Consider the following 14,392-nt stretch of genomic DNA (forward strand, 5'->3'; position numbering starts at 1 on the left):
GGCCTAAACATCTCTTTACCTCCTGTACATGCTTGCCAGTCTTGAGCTTGTCCTGAATGCAAGACCAAGTAGGTCTTTAGTCAGTAACGCAGATCCTCCTTCCCCCTACAATAAGAAACTGCAACCGCTAGATTACTCGGGTGATTTTTGTCTAGCTCTTGATCATTTGAATCTTCTCCTGCAGTCTGCAGTTTATATACATTCTACATACATTATTTAGTGTATAACAGCAACAAGTAAAATTGCTATTACACTGTTGCTTAGCTACCCTGAAGTTTTGCAAGTCTTCCCTACTCCTAGCACGTTCAAATTAAATATAGCACTGGCAACACACTCATCTTGGAGCAAAGTCTAAACCCTGCTAGTTCTAGTAGACAACCTTATGAAATCTTTAGCACTTCCAGTATTCAAGCAAACAAACTCTTATTTTTACTTTCTATTTTCTACACTTCCCACAATTTTAACTGATGCCTAGAACTACCATACTGAACTTCTGGGAAGCGTTTCTTTTTGGGAGGAAAAAAAATTGCCATTGATTCCATGTGTCATACGGAAAAGAGCTGAAGCTAGACTTGAAGGGACATGGTCAAGTCTGCTAAAAAAGACAATTGTGAAACATGAACACGACTTTTGCTTAACAATAAAACACTTTCCACTGTAGAACATTATGTTTCTAAAGTGTAATTCATAAAGTGAGTTCACCAATGTAATATATTAATTAGAAAGTTGGAAGTCACTCTATACCTTAACAGGGACTACTGCTGTCTGTACCATGTTCCTGAAACGCCCAACAGAAGGGTCCACATCCTCTGTAAAGACAAGAACAGCGAAGCTTTCAGTAAGAATACAGAAAAAGATAGAACATCTGTCAGGTAAAGGAACAATGAAGAATTGGTACATGGACTTTCTCAAAGCCAGTGCTCTAGTATCTCTCAGTAAGTACAAGCATGCCCAAATAAAGAGAGGAGCTAAGGGGACACCTAGTGGCTTTGTCTCAAGGTGGGCTCATCAGAAATTCTGGTAAGAAAGGCTTCCACTCAAATGGAGAATGGCGAAAGGGGACAGATGGATGCCCAGTTTGCACTGATCAGACAGACTGGAGTTCTGGGCTGAAAGCTGCTGCTGACAAGGCACTGCACGTGCTCAAAGGCTCAACAGCGAGCCCCAGAAGTCCTTGGGGGACCTTGAATGAGGAGTCAGAAGAATTCAATGTAAAGTCTCCAAAAGCCTGAAAAAAATCACCTTTTTTGTAACATGCATGGCCACTGTTTACATTAGGATGTTCTGAGCACTAAATTGCATAACTTTATAAATTTAAAAGGTTATTCTGGGTGGCATACACTGACAAATGAAACTAGCCCAGACGATATTTTAAAACGCACACTCATTGAAAAGCTACTCTTATTAACAGGAATATTATCCATACAAAATATCATTAATAGGAATGCCATTAATGTAAAACAGCTAAGGGAGAAAAATGACCAATTTGGAATTGCATACATCTTCAGAAGCATTGTTTTGACTGAGAATGACTTGTTTCAGATATGCAGACAAGTAGCAAAACACCTCTGAGCCTGAGACAAATATCTATTAGGCAACAGGTAAGGGAAGCATTAAGGGACAGATGAAAAACAAGTTCAGTTCCCATTTAGATTCTAAAGAAGGCGAAAATTTAAAACACTTTCCTCCTTTTGGAGCCATGAGATTTTTCCAACATCTGAAAGAATTTTGAACAACGAAGCTGAGTGTGATATCCCTGAACTGTACAAATCATTTTACAGGTAGAAGAGAAGAAACAGAGAGAGGCCAAAGACTTAAGTCAGACATGCGGCAGCTTCTCTGAAATAGCACATCACAAATACTGATTGCCAAATTTCTGTTATCCTTATTCATATGCAGCCATGAGGAATCCCTATGAGAATACTGGAAGGAGGGCCTTAAGGGCATCAACTAAAGATTAAAGCCAACTACTTACCTGGATTGATGATTTCATCATCATCACTGAATGTCACTCTGGAGTTCTTCCGTTTTCTCTTTGGTCTCTGAATATCCAAGTTCCCTTCCTCAATGGTTAGTGTGGAAATTCTTTTGTTGTGGGCTGTATTAAACTCCGTCAGGTTCTAATGACAAATTTGGAGATGAAATACTTTAGGCAAACAGTGTATGAATTCTGATTTAATCATGTGATTGTGCATATCAAAAGACCACAGAACACTGTTTAGCTTCAACTTTAGGTGCCCAGGAAGAAAGTGCTCCAGTGCTGCAACAGGTTGCCCAGAGAGGTTGTGGAGTCTCTGCAGAGATATTCAGAACTTGACTGCGCACAGTCCTGGGCAAGCTGCTCTGGCTGGCCCTGCTTGAGCAGGGGGGCTGGACTAGATGATCTTGAGAAGTTCCTTCCAGCCACAACAGTCCTGTGAATGCCACACACTGCTGTCTCCCTCTTGAGTAGCTAACTGTAGAAGACAGGGTAGCATTCTCTGTTATCTGGCAACGGGGAACATATGGGAAATCGCCCCTGACCTGGGGTAATGATAGCTGGAGAGCGCGTACTCCCTGGCGAGCCTTTGTGAGAAGACCATTGGAACGGGAGGATTATTAGGTCACAGATTCTGGGAAGCAGCATGATCACAGGGTTATCATGGCAGAACGAGATGGTCTGTGCACATCTGCCAGCAGAAGACACCTCAGACTATCTTCCAGGCCATGAAATTAAGAACCTGAACTTAAGCGAACCAGAGGGGAACAGCTGTTTAGCTGGACATGCCATCTAGGTACAATGTGCCATCATACTCACATCAAGTTCTGTCTCTTCCTCTGGCAGGCCCAGCAAGCCCTTCAGCTCTTCATCTTCACCACCCATTTTCTCATCTCCTTTAACTGCTGATGGCAGTGTCTGGGGCTTCTCTCGCAGAGTATATGCCCGTGTAGAAGCGCCAAATGAAACTGTGGAGTCAATGGGTATCTGTTGGGGTTTGTGAGGTTCCAAACGGATATGACCCAAGAATGTGCCATGTGCTGAGAACATCAAAATGCAAAATAGTCAGTTAGTCAACAGCTTGGGCTCACAGTATTCAAGTCCTGAGAAGTTCAGAAACTGTACATGGCTGCAATGAGATATAAGTCAGTGAGGTACTGCTGAAAACATTAGCTATGTACATTTTACCTACCATCTCACAAACTTAGATAAGTCACATCATAAGTGCTCAAAAAGTCATGGAAATAAATGACAAACACCATTTACTTTCTAGATACTTGTAGATCCCAATGTACCATGTCTGGAATTATTCCCTCAGTGGAAAAAACAGTATGTCAGGTTTTAGATCTTGTGAAACCACCCTCAGAAGAGAAAGCTTCATTAAAGTTGTAAAGGGAAGGCCAAGTCACTTTCCTCCTCTCCCTTAGCCTCTGTTTTAAACACCAAGTGAAGCAGATGTAAGCTGGCTGGAGCAAACACTCCTTTGCTCCTAACCCTTGTCAATCTTTCACTAGGATGCTAATTCAGATCATACTTACCTATCCACCCAGTGCAAACAACAATGAAAAGGAAAAAGTGTTTCAGATTCATAAGTGTTTAAGCACTGAAATACTGTACTTCTATCTGATTAAACGTCACACTACTTACTGCTGTTTAGATCTATGAGGAAAACCCTCTTGAGATGTTTGTGATAGACCAAGGCAGCATGGACCCGAGAGCAAGACTGGTGGTCAATGGTAAAATCGCACAGATCAGGATTTCTCCCAAAGAGATAGTATTTCTTCTCATCAATGATGAGTTTCTGAGGTAGAATATCAAACAGAGAAGCATATTAGACTCCTATAAACTTTTGGATCTTCCTGAAAAAATTCAAGAACATGAATAAACAGCAAATTCAAAACAAAGCATTAACATGTAATCAATATTTCTGTTTTGTCTGACACTGTTCAATACAGAAACCCAAATATTCTCTTTGTAAAATCAGAACAGCTGAATATGGAAGACTCCCAGCTATTCCCTTCTTTAACAGTCAATACGAGACAGCCTGGGAAGGACAATGACTCTTCAAAGCATGAGACTGTCTCATACAAGAGATTCTCTCTCACATCTGCTCCCAATGATTTTTACATATTCCTCAAGGCAGATAACCTCAGGCCTTGTCTAAGCCAGGAATCTACGCTAAATGAACTCCAGTCTGATACAGAACAGCAAAAATACATTTCTGTATAGAAATGGACATACAGAAAATTTCAGACCTTTATAATAAAGATGTAAAACTCTAGTGAATATGTACTGTGATGTGAATCCATACTAGTCTGTTCAAGTATACCATTAACTTTAGGCATTCCTTCTTAATTCATCCTAGTTCTAATCTCTTCTTCAAACAAGATAATACATACTGTAATATCAGTTACGTAAACCATCTCTGAAAAGCAAAGGTACACGTTGACGCAGTCCTGCAGGGTACACAGCATATTTCTATTAACAATGTTGTTGAAAGGAACTCCTTGCACCTACATGCTGAAGTACCTAAGCAGTGCAGCCTTCTTTCTCACTGCATCCCAAGACCTTAATCCAACCTGCGTTTTCTTGCTTCCAGTTGCACAAGGCAAAAGCTGGCAATACAGATTTGGTAACAGACGGATTCCCCTGATTTTTGAAACATTTACCAAAGCCCACACAACGTCTCAATAGCATGATCAAGGGAATGCTGATGATGCATTTTCCATCAGAAAAAAAAACAGATCTTAGTTCAGGAAAAAACTACTTTCATGAGATGGTCTGAGCTGAATTAACATTTTGCTTGCTAGAGCACCAGGATTTCTCCCCTCTCCCTCCTTCCATTCCCAGCTATACAATCCTCTCCTCAATGGCATTGCCACTCATCTGAGCAAAGTTTTCAGCTTGCAAAGCACTTTTTTGCTGCGTTAGTCTTCTAATGTTTTAGTGCACTGAATCAGTTTGCCTTCAATCAGATGTGTACCCCAGCTGGCTCTAGTGAAGCAATGGATTATACGCACCAGGACGGTGTGATGAGGAAGGACCTCCCTTCCTGGCAGCAGCATTCATGTCAATCAGTTGTGTGCTCCTCAGTTTTGCCAGCTGTATAAATCACATGCTCAGCTAGAAAGAGCCAATGTATCAGACTAGTTACAAGTAGTTGGTTTGGTTTTGTTTTTTTTTTTTTTTTTTGAGCTATCAGAAAGACTGACACAATGATCACCTAGACAGTTATTCTGTGGCACTACCAACTCATACAGAAAATAAGGAGACAGCATGGAATAAGACATAGTCTTTGTATGAATGGATTGAGAGCAGCCCCGAGGAGAAGGACTTGGGGGTGTTGGTTGATGAGAAGCAGCTCAACATGAACCGGCAACGTGCGCTCACAGCCCAGAAGGCCACCAGCATTCTGGGCTGCATCAAAAGAAGTGTGCCCAGCAGGGTGAGGGAGGGGATTCTGCCCCTCTGCTCTGCTCCGGGGACACCACACCTGGAATATTGCATCCAGTTCTGAAGCCCTCAACATAAGGAGGACATGGACCTGCTGGAGCAGGTCCAGAGGAGGCCACGAAGATGCTGCGAGGGCTGGAGCCCCTCTGCTGTGAGGACAGGCTGAGACAGTTGGGGTGGTTCAGCCTGGAGAAGAGAAGGCTCAAGGGACACCTTATAGTAGCCTTCCAGTATCTGAAAGGGGCCTACAAGAAAGCTGGAGAGGAACTTTTCACAAGGGCATGTGGTGATAGGACAAGGGGGAATGGCTTCAAACTGGAAGAGATTTAGATTAGATATTAGGAAGAAATTTTTCAATATGAGGGCGGTGAGTCCCTGGCGCAGGTTGCCCAGAGAAGCTGTGTCTGCCCCATCCCTGGAGGTGTTCAAGGCCAGGTTGGACGGGGCTTGGAGCAACCTGGGCTGGTGGGAGGTGTCCCTGCCCATGGCAGGGGGGTGGGACTAGATGGTCTTTCAGGTCCCTTCCAACCCAAACCATTCTATGATTCTATTTAGACTTTCATGGGAGCATGAATGACACGGAAAGCCAGAACCTGGGCAGAATTAAGGAAGACTGTAAAGCCCTGGGGGTGCAAGTGAAAAATATTGGTGCCTAAGTTATCTTTTCCTCCATTTTACCAGTTGGAGGAAAGGGGGCAGCAAGAAATAGACATATAATACATATCAACTTCTGGCTCTGTAGCTGGTGCCGTCACAAGGATTTTGGCTTTTATGACAAAGGGACATTCTTTGATGACTATAACCTGTTAGGGAGGGATGGAATCCACCTGTCTAGAAGAGTCAAGGGAATCTTTGGCAGCAGGCTGGCCAACTTATCCAACTGTGGAATAATCCAGGCCAACCAGAGCAGTGACAAATGTTCCTCAGCTGCCTCCCAAGACAAGAATCAGGTGGCCAGCCACCTCAGGGGTGTGTATGGCTGTGGTGGATCCTCTCACACCCCTCCAAGAAAACCTGCACGCTCGATTTCCTCTCTGAAATGCCTATACACGAATGCACGCAGTACGGGGAATAAGCAGGAAGAACTAGAGATCTGTGTGTGGTCGCAGGGCCATGATCTTGTTGCAATTACAGAGACAGAGTGGGATAGCTCACATGACTGGAATGCTACATACGTTTTAGGAAAGACAGGCCAGCAAGGTGAGGTGGTGGAGTTGCTCTTTATGTGAGACAGCAACTGGCATGTATCGAGCTCTGCCTAGAGGTGGATGAAGAAAGAGTTAAGAGCTTATGGGTAAGAATTAAAGGGCAGGTTAATATGGGTGATACTTGAGGCTGCTTAGACCACCGGATTAGGAAGAGGAAGTTGATGAGGCCTTCTACAGACAGCTGAAAGTAACCTCACGATCACAGGCCCTGTTTCTCATGGGGGACTTCAACCACCCTGATATTTGATGGAAAGGCAACACAGCCAGGCAGTCCAGGAGGTGTCTGCAGAGTGTTGATGATAACTTTTTGACACAGGTGGTGGAGGAACCAAAGAGGAGGGGTGCACTGCTGGACCTTGTGCTAACAAACAAAAGGACTGGTTGGGGATGTAAGGGCTGGGGGAAGCCTTGGCTGCAGTGGTCATGCGATGGTGAGTTCAGGAACCTGTGTAGAAGCAGCAGGGTAATAAGTAGGATTACAACCCTGGACTTGGGGAGAGCTAACTTTGGCCTCTTCAAAGACCTACTTGGAGGAATCGCATGGGTTAGGACTCTAGAAAGTAAGGGGGTCTAAGAGAGCTGGTTAATATTCAAGTATCACTTCCTCCAAGCTCAAGATCGGTGCATCCCTATGAGTAAGAAATCAAGCAAAGGAGGCAGGAGACCTGCATGGATGAGCAAGGAGCTTCTGGAAAAACCTCAAATGGAAGAAGGAAGTTTACAGAATGTGGAAAAAGGGGCTGGCAACTTGGGAGGAGTATTGTTGCACGGAGGAATGCAACAAGGAAGGCTAAGGCCCATTTGGAATTCAATCTGGCAAGGGATGTCAAGGACAATAAGAAGGGCTTCTTCAAGTACATCAGTAGCAAAAGGAAGACTATGGAAAATGTGGTCCTGCTGCTGAATGAAGTGGGTGCCCTGGTGATGGAGGATACAGAGAAGGTGGTTACTGAATGCTTTCCTTGCATCAGCTTTTATTGCTAAGGCTGGCCCCTAGGAATCCCAGACCCTGGAGGCAAGAGAAAAAGTCTGGAGAATGGAAGACTTTCTCTTGATTGAGGACGATTGGGTTAGAGATCATTTACGCAAACTTGACACCCACAAATCCACGGGCCCCGAAGGGCTGCACCCACGAGTGCTGAGGGAGCTAGCAGATGTTACTCTTAAGCCACTCTCCAGTATCTTTGAAAAGTTATGGGAACAGGAGAGGTGCCTGAGGACTAGAGGAAAGCCTATGTCACTCTAGTCTTCAAAAAGAAGAAGGAGAACCCGGGAAACTACAGACCAGTCAGGTCAGTCTCACCTCCATCCCTGCAGGGTGTTGGAACAGCTCATTCTGGATGTCATCTCTAAGCATGAGGAGGAAAAGAAGGTTATTGGGAGTGGTCAACATGAATTCACCAGACCAATCTGATAGCCTTCTATGACAGCATGACTGGCTGGGTGGACGAGGGGAGAGCAGTGGATACCGTCTACCTCGACTTCAGCAAGGCTTCTGACAGTCTCCCATAACATTCTCATAGGTAAACTTAGGAAGTGTGGGTGAGATGAGTGGATAACAAGGTGCATTGAGAACTGGTTGAATGACAAAACTCGGAGGGTTGTGATCAACAGTGCAGAGTCTAGTTAGAGGCCTGTACCTAGCGGTGTTCCCCAGGGGTCAGTACTGGGTCTGTTCTTGTTCAACATATTCATCAACAACCTGGATGAGGGGACAGAGTGCACCCTCAGCAAGTTTGCTGATGACACAAAACTGGGAGGGGTGGCTGACACACCAGAAGGCTGTGCTGCCATACAGCAAGACCTGTACAGGCTGGAGAGTTGGGCGGAGAGGAGCCCAATGAAGTTCAACAAGGGCAAGCGTAGGGTCCTGCATCTGGGGAGGAAGAACCCCACGCACCAGTACAGGCTCACCTGCTGGAAAGCAGCTCAGCAGAGAGGGACCTGGGAGTCCTGGTGGACAACAAGTTAGTTGACCGTGAGCCAACAATTGGCCAAGAAGGCCAATGCTATCCTGGAATGCATTAAAAAGAGTGTGGCCAGCAGGTTGAGGAAGGTCATCCTCCCCATCTACTCCGCCCCGGTGTGTCCAGTTCTGGGCTCCCCAGTTCAGGAAAGACAAGGAACTACTGAAGAGAGTCCAGCAGAGGGCTATGAAGATGGTCAGGGACTGGAGCATCTCTCTGAGGAAAGGCTGAGACCTGGGTCTGTTTAGCCTGGAGAAGAATGAGAGGGGATCTCATCAATGCTTATCAAAGAGTGGGCGGCAAGAGGATGGGGCCAGACTCTTCTCAGTGGTGCCCAGCGACAGGACAAGAGGCAATGGGCACAAATGGGAACACAGGAAATTCTGTCTAAATATAAAGAAAAAGTGTCTTTCCTTTGAGGGTGGCAGAGCCCTGGCACAGGCTGCCCAGAAAAGCTGTGGAGTCTCCTTCTCCAGAGAGATTAAAAACCCACCTGGATGGGATCCTGTGCAACTGCTGTAGGTGACCCTGCTCTGGCGGGGCGGTTGGACTAGATGATCTCCGAAGGCCCCTTCCAACCCCTGCCAGTCTGGGATTCTGTGATTCCTCTGCCTGATCTTCAAGCATAAAAGTCAAATGGACCTAATTTTCTACAAATCACCTTGCAAAGGCACAATTTACCTGCCCACCAATTATGATCTTCAAGGCTTTTTAGTACTACTGCATTCAGATGTACCTTCCCCACTGATGTTTTTCAGATTCTGCCCCCCCTTCCCAAATTGGGTTCTACATTTTCTAGGTTGGATTTCTCATTTTTCTGCTGAACATTTGTCAGCCCTCCCCGCTGCAAGCTCTCATAATCTGGTATTCAGTAATAAGTTTAATTTCTTTCTCTATTTTTATTCTCTCTTTTAGGTCACTAGATGAATGAATTGAACAACTCAGCTCCATACTAGTATACATCATGACGACTTACAATTAATTGGTCCCTTAGGTAATAATCTGCTAAAGTCTTATTCCCAACTAACTCAAAGTATACATTTTAAGCACAATTTCATGAAAGTAAATGCTCTGTGAATCTACTAACTTATGTATATTGGCCTGCTTTCTTAAAATAACCAGATTCAGGTGATCAAGCTGTGTGCGTATCTATCGTCTCTTGACATCCACTACTAAACCAAATAACTTCTCAAACAACTGGCTGATTTTAACCAGCACTACAAGACAGCAAATTTCAAGAAGTTCCATGAAAACAAACAGCTAGTCGGAATGACAACTTCATCAGTACCCTCAGTGATACATAGGCTGGCAGAAAATCCACACGAGTGCCAAAACTTAGGCTTTAACTAAAAAAAAAAATTTTTCTTTGAGAGTCCACATCTCATTTGATAAGACAGGAATCACAGCTTAACTAGCGATTCACCTTCAAGCACATTATCTGGTGACAAATGAAGTGCATATGCAAACTGCAAGTGATTTTCCTCCCATTGGGACATTTAAAACATGCGGGTGTCTCCTCTGAATCTATTTGTGTCTGGCGGGGAATAGTGTACCTCAAAGCCTTAGTATAATTCAGATAAAAAACCCAAGAAATCAATATACTGAAACAATCTGCTTGATTCTGCTCTCACCTGGCTACTTTATTATCATTTTCTGTCTCTTTACAGACACTGGTTTTTACAAGAGCCTACCCTCAGAATCAACCAGAAAGTATAAGCCACTGATAAAGAGCTTAAACTAGTACATGTTTTCATCAGTCCTTTCTGGTTGAATATTATTCCCCCCCCCCCCCCCCCCTTTTTTTTTTTTTAAATTCTTTAAATCTATTCTGTAAATAGATCAATCTCCTCCCTGTACATTCTTTTTTTACACTTTTCCCTGCAAGCTTTAATCAACACCTATCATTCCATTAGCCTCACTGATATCTTCCCATAAGATTACAGTTGTTTCATCCACCTATTCTGTGAATACCATAGTGTTTGTCACAATACATCTTTTGAAAAATGCTGCTTAGGTTTTCTGGGATTCAACTTCATAGCAATAAATTTATGTCCAATATCAGGCTTACTCATTCAGGTCAGTGCTCTGAGTCTTCCCAAATTCAATACCTTTGTACTAATGAATTCTATGATTCCACTTCGTGAGGAAGACGAGCTCCAACTTTTCCTTTTTTTCTTGTGTATTTGAAAAAAGAATCTTGTGTAAACACAACTCTGATACAAACAAGTGGATCTTAAGAAGCTGATTCATTACTCCATGTTACAGTGCTCAGCTCTGCAAGCAGTTATCTCACGAGTTCAAGTACCATAAAAATTGGTCCAACAATTTATCATTCTTGTCCACAACTGAAACTAAAAGAACTAAGTATCCTGTAGGTTTTCATTTGCACTTATTATGCACAAAACAATACCATTCTCACTTGACACCATTTAAAGAGATTTTGCAAAGACACAAACAAATTCATATATTGGAAATATTGCAACAAATCATCAACAGAGAAAATAATTGTATTGCCTTTACTTCATGATTATGTTTCCAAAATTTTCTGTGCCCCTGAGTTATAACCCAGTGTTATCCTTCATACACTGAGCTTAAACACTTCATGGCTTGTTTTAATGTTGCACTTTTCAGACCCAGCAATCACAAGGTGTACCTCAGACCTCTTGCAGAAGACCTGGGATACAGATGGCTCGGTTAGTATCAAGTGCTCAGTAATCCACGAGATTAAAGAATGTTCTTTCTTGGTTACTGCTGTCTACTGTAAGACACAGAACTGAAAAATTATTTGCCACATATTCCAAAAAGGGAAACAGATGGATCACATTGAAATGCTGTTAATTTGTTGCACAGTTCCCATACATACACACAGCACATGGTCCCATCTAACCATCAGAGTCTAGAGGAGTTAGTTCACCACCTGCATACATACAGCGTGCAAGGACCCAAAGCAACCATACAGGCAGGCACACACGCTAGGTGGAACAGCCCGCTAGGACTTGCCCTCCAAGCCCGCTCTTCTGAGTCTCACTCCAGCAGACAGAAGTACCGCAGCAAGCCAGACCTCTGTGCTACACACTGAAGTGCCTGCGCCTGGTCACTGCATGCCGCAGCATTCCGCACACACCTCGCACAAGCTGTACCTGCCTGATCTCAGTAATACTGATAGCCAACATCAGGTAGTCAGGGGGTAAAACACAAACTCTACAGTCATTCTGCAAGTAACCTCTGTGTGATCGCATCCTCTCCTGAACCCCAGAGTACTTGGATAGCAGACTAGCAATGGCTGTTAACAGTGCTCTGCACGACAGCAAGAACCACCTCTTTTAGGTTATCAAGAGAGTTGATGGTAGGAAGAGGGAACCAGGATGTTCGTACCACCCATTTTCCCAACCTGGACAGAGACGCCAGGCTTACAAAGCCAACCTGGGCCTCCTGTAGGTCCAAAAGCTTTTGGCAGAGCAGCCTCAGAGCCTGACACCACAAGGATAAATTCCTGCCTGTCAATTTATCAACACCAAATTTGATCATCCATTGCCAAAACCAATTGTGCATCCTCAGCTTCCATACGGTATTTTGCTCTTTCTTTTTTTCAGTCCTGACCTGGGCTCCTGTGATAGCACCTGAGGATTAATTCAGCAGAGAGCACCATGTAAACTCTTTCATCCTAAAGCTCTCTCTCCACACTCAAAAATCCACGAGAAACATGACAAGAAAAAAACCCCTTCTCTCATAGAATAAATCTCCCAGGTGGGAAGGTTGCATTATGGTTGGCCACCTGCCACATACCAAAAAACCTGAAGTCATTGCCATTTGGCTTTGCTCACTGAATCTCATTACACAGAAAACTCAGTGCCAATTACAGTCCTTACCCCATCCTTACCCTTGCCAGGATGTCAGTGAGAAGGCTGAGCTGAGAAGCAGTCCTACTCCAGCTCTGAATCTCTGAAAATGATTCTGAACATGTAACCGTACCACAAGAAGCAGAATACATGATCCATGGTTTGAAGAAAAACACAATGCAAAGGATTTGAAAGCTATAGCGCCTAGAGAGAGCCCGTGAAGGACAGCTCCAACGTAGTCCGAGTAGTGCATATGAACTAACCAGCCGTGTCTTGTATGAACTAATGAGCTACTTTGAAGATGCAGTAAATGTGTGTTAATATCCAATTCCTTTCAAATTAAGGCTGAGCAAAGGTCTCTTTTCTGCCAATTTTCTATGTCTTTAAATCCAGAGTAAGAGTACTCTATCAAAACAGTCTGTAAAACCAACAGTAAAGGACTATAAAGACAGACCTCATTTTACTGGTTTCTGGCCTGGGAAAACACAAGTTTATTTGTGAGATACCTACTTGTGGCATCTCTATCGTCTTTCCTACGCAAGGCATATTCTGGTAATTTACCCAAATTGTAAACAGTAAATCTCTCCTGAAGGAACACTCAATACTGTCTGATGCTGGCATACATTACAAACCAGCCAAGATTTTAAGCTACCTAAGTCTTCCATGATCTAACACTGAGTTCTTAATTTTCCAAGTCTCTGTTCAGAAAAGTTGGCTCAAATTTGCAAAATTTTGCTGCCCAGAAACATTTCTCTATTTCAGTCAATTGCAAGTTAGGAAACTCTCCACAGCTAAAATACATTCACTGGCTTGGGTCCTCGCTGTCAAACATGTTGACAAAGGCTGCTTTATTTTATTTAATAGTACTTTTGATTTGTCCTTTTGAAAAAACTGAATGTCGATCAGTATAATAATAATATGACATCTAGTTATCAACAGTGACAAATTATAAATATAAGACAAAATATGAAATAGAGAATGAGGTGGTGTGTATCAGAAAAATTCCTTTGCTGCAACAAAAATAACTCATTGTATCTGTGCTAATCACAGCACTGTTCACAGATCCAGAACATGGGCATACATGGACCTTTCATACTACAGAACAGGGCACCGATCCTATAAAATACAGGATGCCTAGTCAACCTTACTGTAAAACGAAAATAAAACAAACCTCAAAACAAACAAAAAAACACTTGAGCAGACAAGTATCCCAAACAAGCAGTACGAAGTGAGGAGTTTTTACTCTTACTCTTCTGTATTTGAGAATTCTTTCCCCGTGTTATTTGACTTTCTGCTCCTGAAGTTCCTAAGACCAGGTGCCTTCTGGCTGCAGTCTGATACCTCCTATATAAGTATCTTGTAGGAAGCAAAATGTCAACCCTGGTCCAAAATCCAGTTTGGAAGAAATAAGGCTCTGCAAAGTATCAAGTTTCCCTTATAAACATTTTATTTTTTCTCTCTCTTACTAGGACAGGTTTAACGTTCAGGAATCAAAGTGTCATTGCTTGCTAGCTGAGCACTGCAGCTTTGTATCCCTTCAAACAGTGCATCTAACTGGACGGTAACTGACGGAAGCGCTTCAAGGGAAAATTCACTTCATTCTGAAGTTTCAAAGTAAACCAAACTGTTTTGAAAATAATGAATATGACAGAGAAAGGAAATACTTATGAGTAAGGGTGGAAAATGGTGGGAAATTTTCTACTGCTGGTGCATATGTGTATGATACACCAAATATATACAAAACCTATTTTCATACCTCAATGAGTTTGTCTCCTTTGACTACATCCAGATGTAAGCCAGGTGGTGGTTTCCCTGCCCTGGAAAATAAAGAAAGGAAAATATAGTATCAAAATATTTAATAAAAAGTTTATTAGTGTTAGCCTAATACTCTAATAGAGCTACAGACCAAACGGACACAAATCCAAGCAGAGTTATTTTGGGGAAAAT

General features: G+C 43.1%; 1 protein-coding gene across 1 annotated transcript in view; it reads right to left on the minus strand.

Moving 5' to 3' along the window:
* Positions 1 to 14,392, minus strand: part of PPP1R8 (protein phosphatase 1 regulatory subunit 8) — a 29,219-nt gene that overhangs the window by 1,983 nt on the left and 12,844 nt on the right. Inside the window, exons 2-6 of the mRNA XM_082493994.1 lie at positions 14,202 to 14,262; positions 3,626 to 3,779; positions 2,798 to 3,018; positions 1,976 to 2,120; positions 745 to 809 (exon numbers count right to left, since the gene is read on the minus strand). Of these exons, the coding sequence (XP_082350120.1) occupies positions 745 to 809; positions 1,976 to 2,120; positions 2,798 to 3,018; positions 3,626 to 3,779; positions 14,202 to 14,262 (646 nt within the window). The remainder of the gene's footprint in view (positions 1 to 744; positions 810 to 1,975; positions 2,121 to 2,797; positions 3,019 to 3,625; positions 3,780 to 14,201; positions 14,263 to 14,392) is intronic.

The sequence above is a fragment of the Vanellus vanellus genome, assembly GCF_965231255.1.
Source record: "Vanellus vanellus genome assembly, chromosome: 22".
Lineage (NCBI taxonomy): Eukaryota > Metazoa > Chordata > Aves > Charadriiformes > Charadriidae > Vanellus > Vanellus vanellus.